This window comes from Argiope bruennichi, chromosome 11 (assembly GCF_947563725.1).
Source record: "Argiope bruennichi chromosome 11, qqArgBrue1.1, whole genome shotgun sequence".
Taxonomy (NCBI): domain Eukaryota; kingdom Metazoa; phylum Arthropoda; class Arachnida; order Araneae; family Araneidae; genus Argiope; species Argiope bruennichi.
The window spans coordinates 65634710-65650452 of record NC_079161.1 but is presented as its reverse complement, the minus strand read 5'-3'; the positions used below and the strand labels follow the sequence as shown (position 1 = coordinate 65650452).

The 15743-nt window shown below is 25.9% G+C and overlaps 1 protein-coding gene across 9 annotated transcripts in view; it reads left to right on the top strand.

The window, feature by feature from the left end:
• LOC129956923 (protein polybromo-1-like) overlaps positions 1-15743 on the top strand; it is a 91780-nt gene that overhangs the window by 30533 nt on the left and 45504 nt on the right. For 6 of the 9 annotated variants that reach the window (XM_056068965.1, XM_056068969.1, XM_056068964.1 and 3 more), the window contains exons 16-24: positions 1442-1471; positions 6528-6654; positions 7682-7849; positions 9911-10048; positions 11737-11813; positions 13511-13553; positions 13654-13935; positions 14556-14650; positions 14946-15084. In XM_056068965.1, coding sequence (XP_055924940.1) covers positions 1442-1471; positions 6528-6654; positions 7682-7849; positions 9911-10048; positions 11737-11813; positions 13511-13553; positions 13654-13935; positions 14556-14650; positions 14946-15084 — 1099 coding nt within the window. The remainder of the gene's footprint in view (positions 1-1441; positions 1472-6527; positions 6655-7681; positions 7850-9910; positions 10049-11736; positions 11814-13510; positions 13554-13653; positions 13936-14555; positions 14651-14945; positions 15085-15743) is intronic. The other 3 variants (XM_056068972.1, XM_056068966.1, XM_056068971.1) reach the window with 2 other exon arrangements.

Here is a 15743-nt window from a genome sequence, read left to right as displayed (position 1 = left end):
AACTCGGATTCTTTTATTGTGTGAATGAATAATAAATTATTATGGAATTATAGATTTCTTGCACTATATTCTTTTTAGATACTGGATCATTGCAGAGGTTGGTGGGTTGAGGTCTGGAATTTTTTTGTATATTTTTTCTGTCTGGGAAATTATTACTTTCTTTTCCTTTATTTAGCTTTTTTTAATTTTTAAAATGTTTCTATTTTAAAATACCGTTTCCTTATCTGTTAGTACATGTCTTTTTTTTCCTTCCCAATTTGAGTTTAAGGATTTGTTTTAATTTGCCTCTTCAGGAACTTTACATATAGAGGTTTCGTTGCGAAGAAAACATAGGTTAGTGAGAGAGGAAACTACCTGATGTACAACAAGATAATACCTAGAAAATAAAAATAAGTCAAGGGATTGCTATAATTTCACATTTTATTTGTATATTATTTGTTGTAGCAAATATTAAATACCAAGGTCTGCTGATTTGTAATACTTTTGTTTTTATTTGAAGGTTATTGCTGGTATATGTTTTGGTATTATTTTTATTTTGTATTTAGATTGCCCTTTTTTTTTTTTTTTTTTTCCCCTTCTCTCTTTTAATAGAAAACTATTTATTTCAAACCAGTTTTCGTTATTAGTTTTGATTTCAGATCCCATGTACTACTAGTAAATAAAACTGTCTATGTTTCTATATATTTCCGTCTAAAGTATTTTACAAATAATCGTTTTTTATTGTTATTTTTTAAACATTCTCTCATTGTGTGTGAGATTGTTGTCTAATACAACTTCTGTTTCTTAATCAATGACAATCATATGTGAGATATTGTTAGCAGGATAATAAGACTCTTTTAGTAGTAGAATATTTTACTTTTTTGTTGCCTTTCTATCCTTATTTGTTGCTTTTGTATTTTTCTTAGTTTCTGCTCAGCCTTAGCATTTTTTTTTTGTGTTGCAGATAAAGAAGTTTTAACTCCATTTGTAATTTTAATTTTTAATTGTTCAGTTAAAAAAAGTTATTGCAATTTTATTGTTTTGAAATTTTATTACTGTAATTTAACCATGAGAAACTGAACTATTGTTTTTCACAACATTCTTGATTGTGTATTTAATATACTTGCTTCTAAAATTTCCTTTGATTTCTTCGAATGATCTGATCATCAGGGACTATTATATTTCAAATAATCTTAATAATCACTCTGTAATTCTGTGACTAAGATCTGCTTATATTAGTTATCCATTAAAGTTAGTCCCATGATTTTAGAAGCTGTAGTAATTTAACTTTGACTTCATTCACATATTTGACATTTAGAGATAATGTTGCCCATTATCTGTCCTAGACTTGCTTTACAACACATAAATTTATTGATTCTTTTACTTATTGTGGGAACCCTGTTGACTTATTGATAATTTATTTTTAGTTTTATTTCATTCACTTGTTATCCTTTTTTTTCAGAGTGATAAAGGACTTTGCTAAAGAAGAGTTGTATGTAAATCATTATTTTTATTTATTTATTATTTTATTTTTTTCCTTTTCAGTGTCATTTTCTTTTTTTGCCTTCGTTTTATTTTAATGCATATATTTTGCTCTTGGGAATTTAAATATGGCAAGTTAATTATGGCAACTAATATTAGTTTAATTTCATTCGTTTTAAGCTGGTATATAAAATTTCTGCATTCAGAAAACTGACGCAGCATATTGCTTTAAAATCATCTTAAAAAATTTTAAAAGCTATTTTTACTATGCCATATTTAATTCTCATCATTAATTTATGTATGTGTGCATTTTGCATTCTTTTGCAGCTCTCTTCCAAATGTGCCCTTATTTCCATTTCTACCTTTATATCCTGTATCATATCTTTTGTTTTTATTTCTTATTTTTTCCATTCCATTCCTTCTCTGTTTTCAGTTACTCAAGTTAAACAAAATAACTTCGGTGTGATACTTTTTTACATTTTTCTGCAGTGTATTTCTAATAATGTTATTCATATTTTAAGTTTTTATGTTGAAGCACATTATTGATTTTTTTAAATTATATATAGATGTTTCTGCACTTTTAATTAAAATTTAGTTACTAAAAATATCTGTTATATAAAATGAAGGGTGGGTGGGTGTAGTTGTGATAAAGTTGTTCCTATTATTTGTGTTAATTTATTGTTCTTTTTTTTGTTTGTAATAGAATAAAATGTTTAAGGTTTCACCTTTTCTCTTTTAAAAGGAAAGATACGTTATTTATTGATGATGATTTGTAGTAATTTTGCACTTAAAAAGACGTTTTCAGCAATATCTTAAAATTTCTCTTCCCTTTGTTAATTATATCAGTTCCACTCTTGTAAAATCAAATAATTTATTTAGTATTATGTTGGAAATCACTCGATATTGTATTATTTTTATTATTTAATATTATCATTTTTAGTTTGTATTAGGGAGGAAAATGTTAAAGCTTTTTTAAGGGATTAGAAATAAAGCTGTCTACTTGGATAATTCAATGAATGTTTATAGGACATCAGTCTTCTGAATTTAGAATCCTAAATATGGAATTGCTGAATCATGTATTCAAGAACTGACCTATTCTCACCAATAATCTATCATTTTAGTAAAATATCTTTATATTGGTGTGGTTTGGGGTGTGAAGCATTAACATATGTTGTCCTCATCATCTAAACTCTATTCAAAGTTTTGAGCAGTGTTCCAAAATAGTCCTTGCTTCTAAATGAAATGCTAATCTAACAAATTAAAAGATTTGAAACAAAATATTGTTTTAGGCTGATGGTGCTAAATGTTTTCTTTAAATGTATTAACGTTTCTATCTTTTTTTTACTGTCTTCTTTCAACACCATTATGAATTAAAGAGTTATATATATGTTACTGCTAAAGTGCAAAAATAATTTGATCTGTAGATTAGCTAGGCTATATGCACATTAACTAGGATGATCCATTAAAGTGTGTGAAAATTGTTTCATTTCTCAAATTACTTAGGTAATCTGCACATTACTTACCAGTCACTTGTTAAAGTGAAAATAAAGTATTTACTGGAACAACAGGACCGTTTCTGTGTACTTAAATTAAATGTTGTTTATTTATTTTTTTGATATCAAAAGAATCAAGTTAATACAATTGAACAGCTAATAGTTGATTGAATCATACAATTGAACAGCTAATAGTTGATTGAATCATACAATTGAACAGCTAATAGTTGATGGAATCAATCATCAGTCAATTGAAAAACTTCAATACAGAGAATCAAAGGGTTTAAAATATTATTGAAATTAAGGAAATTGACATAATGTTACTTATTTATTTTTTGATATCTAAATAATTACATTAATATAATAAGGCAAACAACAAATTATTTGACAGAATCAGTCATCAATCAGTTGAAAATCTACAATACAAGGAATCAAACGGTTTAACATATTATTACAAATAAGGAAATGAATTTGCGAAACATATAATAAAATTATGTTTACTTATTAGTTCGGTCTTAAGATTGGTGTCACTTTGAATTAAATAGCAATTGGTTTTTGTAGCAAGCATATCTATTTGTGGTAGTTTTAGACTTGCTGTCACATTTTTTTTTTTTTTAAATATGTGCTGTTTGCTGGTACCAAGGAATTGTTTTATTGCTGTTTGATGAAAGGGTATTTTTACAGCAGGATTTTATTTTGTTAAAAATCTGTCTTTGCAAACACTGAATTCAGATCTTGCTTACAATTGTTTTAAAATGCCCGTTTTAGTACCAAGTTTATAAACTGATCCTCTGTTTAACTAAAAGCCACAGCTAAAATCAAGCAAGCATAAATTAATTCTCACAGTGACACTTTCATCGGTATTTGAATGCTTTGCATTAAAAATTGCTAATATTTCCTTTGCAAATTAAAAGTGGAGGGAGAAGGAGTAGGGAAAGAAAATGAGAGAAACTTTTGCACTTTTAGAATACAGAAGTCATTATTGTGCACATTATCTAGTTAAAATAAGGAGAACTCTTTATTTTGCACTTTAATGGTGCAAATCAATTAATCTGAAGATTAGCTAGGTAATCTGCGCAATAACGACTTTCGAGCTTTAATGTTAACATGTATGCACGTGCACACACAATGTTATAATATCCTTTCTTGTAAAGGAATATGATTTTTTGTTAAAATCTATTATTCTGAAGTCTCTTTTCTCAGTTTCCCCTTAATATCTGTAAGTTTGAGCTACAAAAACTCTTTTGTTCTCTTTTGTGTCTTAAATTTTTCATTTTTCTTTTCATAGATATGAGAAAAATATGTTTTAAATTCTGCACTTTTTGATTTTAAGCACAGTATTATTTATAATATATTTTAAGAATTTATTTGTTTATGATCTATATATATGCATTTAGAATAATTATTTAAAATTTTAAAATAATTTGCTTTTAACCAAGCATTTTATTTATTATAAATTTCAATTGAAATATTTATAATGCTTGAAGAATTTGGAAAATGGAAGATAAAACCTAACTTTTTATTTAGGAGAACATTTTGAGGTTTGATTGCATTATTTTATTGACATCTTTCTTTTACACTGAAGTTGTATTTAGATCTTAAAGGTTGGCTAATGTTATAAAAAGAAAGAGGAAAAAGTTTGAAAATCTTAACATTGGAATTTTATAGACTTACATTTTGCTGTTGGAAAAGTTGACGTAATTAAATAGACATCCATTTAAACAAAAATTGTGAGGAATGTTGAAGGAATTAAATACAGTGAAACCTGTCTAGAATGATATTTTAGAAATCTAAAATACTATTATAGATATAGATAGTTTAAATATATACAGTTATGTTTTTTAAACTTTTTAATTATGTAAACTCTTTTTAAGAATTTCAAAATAAAAAATTTACTTACTACAAATAAATTTAAAAAAAAATATGCATAAAAGAAAGCCATGCACATAAATTTTTTTGTAAGAAAATTACCAAAAAATTATTTGTTTTTTGTTGCCAATATTTTTTTTTTTTTAGTTTCATCAGTGTCATAAAAATCATCAGTGTAGAATGTAAAGGATAAATTTGATTAGCTGTGGAAAGCACTAAGAGCCATAGATATACTGTACACATTCTTTTTCAATAAATTCAATATTTGTCTTTTCTTCATTTTTTTCTTCAAGTAATGAAGCTTTCTTCCAACAATTTTGGATCCTGAATGCTGTCATAGAATTCCAAATTCTGGAGACCATTCTGGAGAATTCCATTTTTTACATTAAATGCATATGGATGCAGAAGCTTTTTAACCAGATTTTAACTATGTTTTGAATTAATTTTTTATAGTATCCCTTAAAACACTTTATGATGTCTAGATTTATGGCTACAGGATAAATATGCAGTTTAAGGAATAATAAGACTTTTTTGTTTCAAACATAGTGGAGTGTTATGAGATTTACAGCTGTGAGATCAACATTCATTTTTTTCTTATGGTATCTTATACACAGGTTTCACTGTAGTCATTACTGTAGGTAAAACCTATGACAGTTTAGTGCAGATAGTTTAATGACAATAAAATGTAATACTTCATTATATTTAATCTTCCTATTTCATTAAATTTTTAATTTTTAACAAAAATAAAAGTTTAGATATATGACAAAATTTGAAAAATTGACTATGCACATTTTTAAAAGGCGTGCTTCCTGTAAAACGCATTTTATTTTCCCGAGTCTTATTTTATGTTTGTCTAAAAACAAAATAGCATTTTTAGCAAATTCTTGCTGTAATTAGTGTTTTGGTTTAAACTTTAAATCTTGTAAAATAAGTCAAGAAATTCAAATGATTTTTTATTTACTTTAGTTATTTATCTTTATGATACTTTATCTTTTATTATTGTTTAGTTTCCATGGTTTTCTATGCATTTCAAACAAAGGATGATGAATATTTGCATAATTTTTTATATAGTAAAATAGCATTGCTTTTCAAAATTATATCTGTAAAGATGTTAAAAGGGGTTTAAACTTAAAATTAATTTTATAACATGGAAGAAAAATTACGTTATTACTACTGAGCTCTTAATATTGAAAATTCACATTCATTGATGTGTTCTTAAATCATAATTAAACTTTATAATTTATTTGTCATCTTAGCTTTGTTACCTGAAGATAAGATATTTATTTTTAGTTTTTTTTTTTACAAACTGTGAATGTTACTTTTTTAAATATTTGATATTGAAAGGGATATTTTATAGTTTGTGAGACTGTAGAAATTAGTTTTGTAATTTGTACAAATTTGTGTTTTACTCTTTTGCTACCCAAAGCTTTCCAATTTTTTTCTTTGAGTTCTTAATTATTTTCACAAAGATTGTTTTTAGAATCACAGAAAAATATATTTGTAATATATATTATATACAAATAAAACCAAATTGAGTTTATTAAATATTTGTGAAATTTGTAAGACTCCTAATCTTTTTAATCCGAATATAGATAAAAGAGTGAAAACCTTGAGGCTGGAGGACCTTGAAATAAAGTATCATAAAGATAACATTGTTTACCATTGTGATATTTTGTGTTATTATTTACACAAATATCTTTACAGGCAAAAAAATTCAGGCTTGACTGGTATCAAACAAAAGTTAAAGCAGTTCTATGATACAGTAAAAGAGTACACTGATAATAGAGGGAGGAAGCTGTCTTTAATATTCAACAAGTTGCCATCTAAAACTGTAAGTATAATAAAGCATTATTACTTTATGTAGTCCTTTTGAAACCTGAAATCCAATTCAAATAAATTAAAATCATGTTAAATGGCAAAAAGAATTAATTTTTAAGAAACTATTTTTGTTTTAGCATTCTTGATTTTAAATTTATCTTCTTTTTTTTTAATTTGAAAATGTAACAATACTTGATTTTTTTTTTCAATTGTATAAAAATTTTCTGTTGTGTAAAATTTTAGTTAATTTATATAATCATAGCTTATTATGTAAAATCTGAGATGATTTTATTTTGTATTGTCTAAAGTTTATTGGGAGGATTGAAATTTGTGAATCTCTGTCAAACTAAAATTCATATAACTTTAAAGTTTATTTCTGGAAATCCAGAAATAATTTACAGTGCAGTTAAAAATTTATTTTTAATTATATGTAATTAATTAAAAAACTGAAAACCACTGAAGCAGTTTAAAAAATCTTGCTTAAAAATGAGTTGAAATTTTGAAATTAACAACTGTTGCACTTATTTTTTTAAATTTTTATTAGAAATGTTTTATTGAAGTGCGGTTATATATCTTTTATTGAAGTTCAGTTATATGAAGTTATTTCAAGTCAATATTATTTCAGAAGTGTATACATTTATGAAATTTATGAATATAATTTCTTGTATTTTACACGAGGGAGGGGACTGTCTTGAATTAAGTAATGTGTTCTTTTTGGTTCGATCCATAAGATTTATAAAAAGATTTTATGGATATTTTCAGTCTTTTCTTTTTAGTGACTATATATTTTCAAATCTTATTTTCATGACAAATTAAATTAAATACAATTGTAAACAATTTTTTAATTATAATAAATTAAGTTGTTGGATAAAAAATATACTAAAATCTGGAATTAGTAGAATCAGAATATCAGTTTCTGTATTTTCCACCCAAATTATGTGAACTGTTGCTAATACGTGTGCAGTGTTTTTTTGTGTTCATAGCTTTTGTGATTTGTGTATGTATTTCCTAACTCTCCCCTCCGTTTGTTGTGGCTGTAGGACTATCCGGATTACTATGAAGTAATCAAAAGACCCATTGATTTGGATAAGATTGGTGCCAAATTGAAATCGGGCCAGTATGAGACTCTTGAAGACATGTTATCAGATTTTGTGCTGATGTTTGATAATGCCTGCAAATATAATGAACCAGATTCCCAAATTTATAAAGTAAGTGAAGACATATATTTAAGAACTTGTATGGTGTATCTATATATATATATATTATGCTTAATTGATTTGATCTGATGTTTATTGTATTATATACATACCACTTATGTGGTGGATAAAGATATGATTTTGTCAGATGAATATATCCAGTACTGAATATTGTTTAGTTATTTTTAATGAGTTATAATGTTCCTACAGCCTCTGTACACACATGTGTTACTTGTTGCCAATAACTCACAAAAGTATCCATTAAAGAAAACTTCTTTCCTTCCCTTCATCCTCCTTTTCCTCCATTTTTTTTTTTTTTTTTTTTTTTACATGTTTCAGTCTACTCTTAACTTTTGTAAATTGCTTGCTAGTTTTGGTTTTAGTATAAGTAGGCAGAATTTTTATGTTTCTTGTACACCAGTACTAGACTAAAAAATCGAAGAATTTATTTATTTTGTAATGGAAAAATGAATACAGGTAAGATCTATTTTTATGGTATTTTCTTTGAAGTTACCTTGTGCAAAAAGGCATTTTTATTGCTCGTACAAAACAATACTTGAATTATAAGCCTCTTTTTACTTTTTCATGTGACACCTTTGTTGCTGCTTTTAAGAATCATTGTTCTTTGAGCCAATAACTTGTTTGAGGAAAAAATTGTCAGAGAGTGCAATCAAGTTTTGGAAGTATTGGTATATAATGCAATGACATGCAATTTGATGCCAATAAGAGGATTTCTTATCATTTCAGAAAATTAAATAATCTTTGCTTTTAGAATTAAATAGTAAATTTTTTTTTGCTATAAAAGTTGACATTTTTACATATGAAAGTTGATAAAAAATTGAAAAAAAAAAAAAAATCTTGATTGGTTTTTTACCCTTCTCTTTTGGAAAGTGATTTAGTGGTTTTTGCTTTTTATTTAGTTACTAGCCGCCTTTGGTGACCAGCTGGTTCGCCAATCTTAATGTTTGTTTAAGTTTTAATAATTAAATATTTTATGCAAATCCTACTTTAATAGATTCTTCATCAAAATATTTTAAAACTTCAAATTTTGATAGTCATATAATTTACTCATATTATAAAGGCCTTCAGTCATAACGTAATATGAATCTCTTTAATTTTCTGTTAGCTCCCATAGAATTTATGCTTTAAATTAAAGTGGAAAAAATTAATCTGCAATTAATATAATAATATTTTTTACTGAAACAGTTAGTTTTTAATTAATAATGAAAATTCTAATTAAAAATTTAAAAAAAGGGACCCCAGGTGCACATTCCCGACCTCTAAGGTATATATGTACCAAATTTGGTAGCTGTAGGTCAAATGGTCTGGCCTGTAGAGTGCCAACACACACACACATTGAGCTCTATATAAGTATAGATTAGACTTACCTTAAGAATATTTCATGAATGCTAATTCCATTTTGTGCTTATGATTAAGACATTAAGATACTATTTGTTTCCTATCCCTTATTATTCTGTCTAAGATTGAATATAAATTTTTTAAAACTTATATTCAGCATTGCAATTTTTATTTCTATTTGTTTTTGTCTGATTTTGATGATTAATTTTGATTTGAGTATTCATGAACATAATAGATAATGAAAATCCCATTGCAAGGGAAAAAAAAAAAAAAAAAAACTTGTTATATATTTGCATCTAAAGTTTTTTTCAAATAATAGTTTTTCATTTTATTTTTTAAGCTCTCTCCTAATGTGCGTGAGATTTTTTACTACAAATGTTAATTAAACAGATCCAAGATATTTTTTTTAATAAAATATCAAAAGATATATAGATAAACATATCTTCTAGTGCTTTGGAAAATGTCTCCAATGGATGTTGTGTAATACTTTAGCAGATGCTATATTCAGCTCTGGTCTAATTACATGACTAAATTACTTATTGCTATCCAGAAAATTTTAATCAAAATGTGTCAATCTGTGGAATCAAATGTTCCAACTATCTTACTTTTAAGGTTCCATTGTTATCATTGTCACATTTGCATCTTTTTTATGAATTAGAGTGAATAGTATATTTTTCTTCATGATTTTATTCAGCATATTTATTTCCTTTGCAGGATGCTTTGACGATGCAACGGATGACATTGCAGACAAAACTTGAATTAAATGAAGACACAAACAATGGAGTACCAGATGTGAGAGCTTTGGTTCAAGAATTGCTTACAGACCTTTTTATTTCAACTTACAATCATCAGGTATGATATTGATGATTTTGATCATACATTCTTCTGTAATTAATACTCATTATGTAATTTGTCTTACTGTAAAAGTTCACTTTATTATGAGTGAAAGATTTTAGAAATAATTTTAATCTCATTTCTTATCTAAATGTTCTTTCTTGTTTACAGTCTTGATTTCTACTTAATTTATCTAAAATTAGTTTTTTATTGATATAATAATTTTTGCCTCACTTTTTATAATTTTGTGAAATCCCCCTTTTTGATGAATTTGTCAAACCATTTTTGATACAAATATCATAATTCACCCATCAATTGCATTAAATTAAATTAATGGCAATTTTTTTTAATAACATAATATTCTTGTAGAGCTTAGTAATCAGAACATGTAGTGTCATTAGAAGTCTTTAAAAATGACTTATTTCTAATAGTTATATAATAACTATTAAAAATAAGTTCTTAAAAGAGCTTTATATATATATATATTTTTATCTAGGTATTTATTTTTCTTTCTAAGGAAATTTAAAATAAAATTCCCATGCCAGATCTGTCTGATTATACAAACATATTTTCTTTGTGGTGTCTGAACTTTCATCTCTTTACTGAGAGTGTATCCAGAGATCAGTTAAGCAGGTGTATCCTCATTTTGTGCACAGCAATATTAGGAATTCTCACTATCAGAGAAATAATGATAATATGGAAAAAAATATATATAGTTTTTATAGATGTAACTTTTTCCATCTGGTTTTGCATATTTATGTAGGGATAAAAAAAATTTATTTTTGGGAATAATTTTATGATTTATTAGGAATAGCATAAGCTTGTTTTAAAATGATATCAGTTCACAGTTGTTTTTGTACACTTGTTTACAAACATTTCATTTATTATACTTCAACACTCGTTTTTGCACTTGTTTACAAACATTTTCATTTATGACATTTCGACATTATTATTAATGAATTATTTAAATATTTTTACCGCTAGTAATTTTTGTGCAAAAGTTTTAGATCTTTTTACCATATGCCAAAAATCTGCATATTTAATTCACTATGAACTGGTGCATGCACTGAATGTTTGAAGGCTTACAAAAATTAAAGCTGTAAATATTATTAAAGAATTGAGACTATCAGTAGAGCTGCCCATTCACAATATCATCTATTTATAGAGGAATATCTGAAGAACTAAGAAAGTGCTATCATTGACATAAAAAAAAAGAATATGATTTCTTAATATCTTTACAGAAAAAGAAACCTTAAAAAGTTAAATTGCCGAGTAAAATTGTAAAAATAAAAATATAAATGCTGAGATCTATGTAAAGTTGCTACAAAACTGCATTCATTTAGGCCAATTATTTTATATCTAGATTAAAATTCTTTAAGAGATTGTAATTTTTTTAATTTAATCTTTAGTCAATGATGATTAATTCATCCTGAATGAAAACTATATTGTCAGTCAATAGTGACTTATGTAGCCTGAATGTTAGGCACAAATCAGCCTCTGATGATTGATGAAATATGAAATGAAAGTCTGTTGTCAATCGCCAGTTATTGATGCTGTCCAAACAGAAAATTCAGTGTCAGTCACCAGTGACTGACAATAACTCTAAGATACTGTTAAAAGAATTTATTTTTTACTATTTGTTTGCATTTCATTATTTTTCAATAGCAAGAATTCAGTTTGTAATCAGTTTTAAATATTTATTTTAGGATGAAGAAGGGCGATGTTTTAGTGACTCCGTGGTTGAATTTTCTGAAACTGATGCTGCCTCAACAGATCCTTCAAAGTAGGTTTATGATTTATTACTATATGTAGTAGATGAAATTTTCCTCTCTGTATTTATTTTTCTTAGTTTGTGAGGTGCAGAAAATATATGAAACCTTTCACCAAAATGTTATAAAATATTAAGATATACTGTAACAGTTAGACTGGAAATGTTTTCGTATCAGCAACTATAAATTTATCAAAACTATCTATGTTTAAAAAAAGACGAATGAATGATATGCTTGTTTTCATAAATGGTGGAATTGAAATCTAAATATAGTTCATTATTCAAATCGACTCTGGAGCATTTTTACCTTTATTTCTCAGAATATAATGGAAGTCAGTTAATATGAATCATGTTGGTTCATGTAAGTCAGGTCAGAATCTCATGCTCATTGTCTTATGCTTTATTATGCAGTTATTTCTTTATTACTAGCCACCTCAGAAGATCAGTTGTTTTACTGGATATAAATTGTATTTAATTTCAGATAAATTATTTAGACATTGTTTTTTGTCAGTGATCTGCCGATTTTCTGACATTAAAGCTACATTGCTTTAATTGTTTTAGTTAAGTTCTGTTTATTGTGTTTATGTACTTTTCTAATGGAGACCAGCCCTATAATTTAATACCACTATTAAAAATCTAAATATCCCATTCATCTATCTCCTAAAATTCATAATACTTTTTTTTTTATTTGTCTTTTAAATTACATTGATATTAAACAAAATCCTGCTTCTTTACCTTTCAACAACAAAAAAATCAGTGAATAAATATTTGATTGAACCATGAAAAAGGTTTGATTTCAGGGCAGTAATGTAATGTATTACTGGAAATCAGGAGGGGAGACAGAAGGGGGGAGATGCTAACATTTAACAAAAATTTACATGGCTATTAAATTGGTTTGATTCTTTGTGGAGTTCACTGAATTCATTTGTTAATGAATAAAAATTCTTAAACATTTTTAATTGTTTTCATATGAAGGGAAAAAAAAATGATGAATGTACAAATAAGGATATTTAATGAATAAAGGATAAGGATATTTAGTGAATAAATATTTGATTGAACCATGAAAAAGGTTTGATTTCAGGGCAGTAATGTAATGTATTACTGGAAATCAGGAGGGGAGACAGAAGGGGGGGAGATGCTAACATTTAACAAAAATTTACATGGCTATTAAATTGGTTTGATTCTTTGTGGAGTTCACTGAATTCATTTGTTAATGAATAAAAATTCTTAAACATTTTTAATTGTTTTCATATGAAGGAAAAAAAAATGATGAATGTACAAATAAGGATATATTTTTGTTGTTAAATTTTTGTATGATTGAAGCAAAATGATAATTTTGTTAGAATAGGCATGGTCTTTTTTTAAGAATGCACATCTTTATTGTGAAGTATTTTAGAAGTTTCTAAAACCATTTTTCTTCTTACAGTATAATGAAACTGCATATAATAATTTTTTTTTCAAAAATGAAATTCTAAATATAAAATATATACATATACTTTTTATTATACAAAGAATATTTTACTTTAAGTCCTTCTATATATTAAATATCAAGTCTTGTTAATTCTCAATATGTACTAATTTATGTAATAATTTGAATTCATTTATTGTTTATCAGATTTTTGTATATGTCAAATGATTATGCGTTATTTTAATATAATTTCAGTTCTACTCAAATTAGGATGTATTGATCTTTGGTTCTTTTTTTCTTCCAGGAAGGTCTTAAATCTGGATATGATAAAAAGAAATCTAGACAAGGTACTTTTACTTTTCTCTGTTTTTATTATTATTCAATTGAAAAATTTCCTCTACACAGGAACTATATACTTCACTAACATACTTCATTAACATTTTTTAGGGAAAATATAAGCGTCTAGATCGTTTTCAGGAAGACATGTTTGATGTGTTTGAACATGTTCGTCACAACAGCCGAACAGATTCTCAAGTTTTTGAGGATTCTGTAGAATTACAATCTTTTTTCATCAAACGTAGAGATGTTCTTTGTAAAAATGGAGAAGTCCTGCTTTCACCAGCATTGCAATATACAGAGGCAGACTTACAGGCAAGTGTGGAGACACTGCGAGCTCAAAAGTTGCCTAGAGAACAGCAAGAAGCAGAGCTGGAACCTAAACAGGAAAAGGTGGATTATTTATTGTTTTAGATTAATTTACATTATCAGTATAAAAATTTTAAAAAAATTAAAAATATACTGAATTTAAAATATGTAAAAAATAGTTAAAGTTTAAAATTTAAAAAAAACTGCTCTGTTTTAAATATATATTATTATAAAAAATTTCCATTAATAGCACTATAAAATTATATTAAAAGAAAAAAAATTACTTATTCTGTGTTCAAGATTCATAAAAGATATGGAAAAGTTATTATGTCAAATTTAAACAGAAAATATGAATTGAATTTTAATTTATGAAGTTTTTTGTCAGAAGATTCTATTAAAATTTAGAATTTCAGAAAATACCATTAATTATGAAGTATAAAAAAATTATACTTAAGAACTTAATTAAAACAATATTATTAATTATAAATAGAAAATATTACTTCCGAATGATTCAGATACAAAAACCAAACAGTTTTATAAGGAAGACTGTTTGGTGATTAATAATATTGTTTGCATGTTTCAATATTTTTACCAAAAATCAATATTTTGTTCTTACATTTTTAACCATAGAGATTTTTATTGCAAAAGCAAGTTAAAAGGGGAAATTATTTTTTACGTATTTATATATCATAATTTTATTACAGGAAGAAACTCGCACAAATGAAATATCTAGTTCAGATAGTGCAACATTTCAAACAGAAACTTATTATGTTGGTGATTTTGTTTACATAGAACCTAGGTATGTATTTTTCTAAAGTTAATTTTTTTTCTTAATGTGTGTTAATATAAATTTACCAGTATAAAAGGAGGTGGGGGAAAAAGAAAAAAAACTAATGACAATATTTTAAAAAGTATTTATCATTCCATTTTTAGAATTAAATAATTGCTTTTAGCTATGAAAGTATGTTAAAATAGGGCCTTGATATTTGTTTTTGATAGATATATAAATACATCTTATTTAATAAAATGATATATTTTTATCATAATTCCAGAAAGTTCAAAAGAAAGAATATTTAAATATATTTTACTTTTAGAGAAAAAGGGATGGATCCTCATATTATGCATGTGGAAAAGCTTTGGCGTGATAATCTAGGAGAGCAGTGGCTGTATGGCTGCTGGTTTTACAGACCAAATGAAACCTTTCACTTGGCGACTCGCAAGTTCCTAGAAAAAGTAACTTCCTCAATCTATTTTTGTTTTTTAAATTATTGCAATATTCAAATCTATTCCACCTTTGAATTTTAAGTTGAATTATCATTTTTTTTATATCAGAATTTATGTTTGGTATGTGAATTTCTACATCAATGAAGTTCTGAATGGCAGTAACTGTGATTCTTTGCAATTCAAGTTATTAGTAAAATGCTATCAATGACTGACTGTATCACTGGTGAATAGTGGGATACATGTTTCTGAACATGTATCCCACTTTAGATAATATAAAGATATTCGTGAAATTAAAATGCATTTGTCTTAATATTCAGTACCAATTTTAAAAATCTTAAATATAGAGTAATTTATTAATTATATTTTAAAATTAAGTTTGATCATTTCATCTTTTTAATGTTAAATATGTTAGATCATTTTCAAAACATTTTAATTCAATCTAATCAAAGACCATAAAAATGTCAATTTTAGAATTTTAATTGTATATGTGTTTCATTTCTCAAATAATTTTATTTTGTAGTTATTATTTTTATATACTTTCAGCAATTGAATTAAGGCATTTTCTATTACAATACCATCTTATTTTTTATATGATCCTTAACTATGGATTCCAAAATATGTTATCAACTTTCTTTGTGTGATTAAAATTAAGTTTGATTACTTATTTT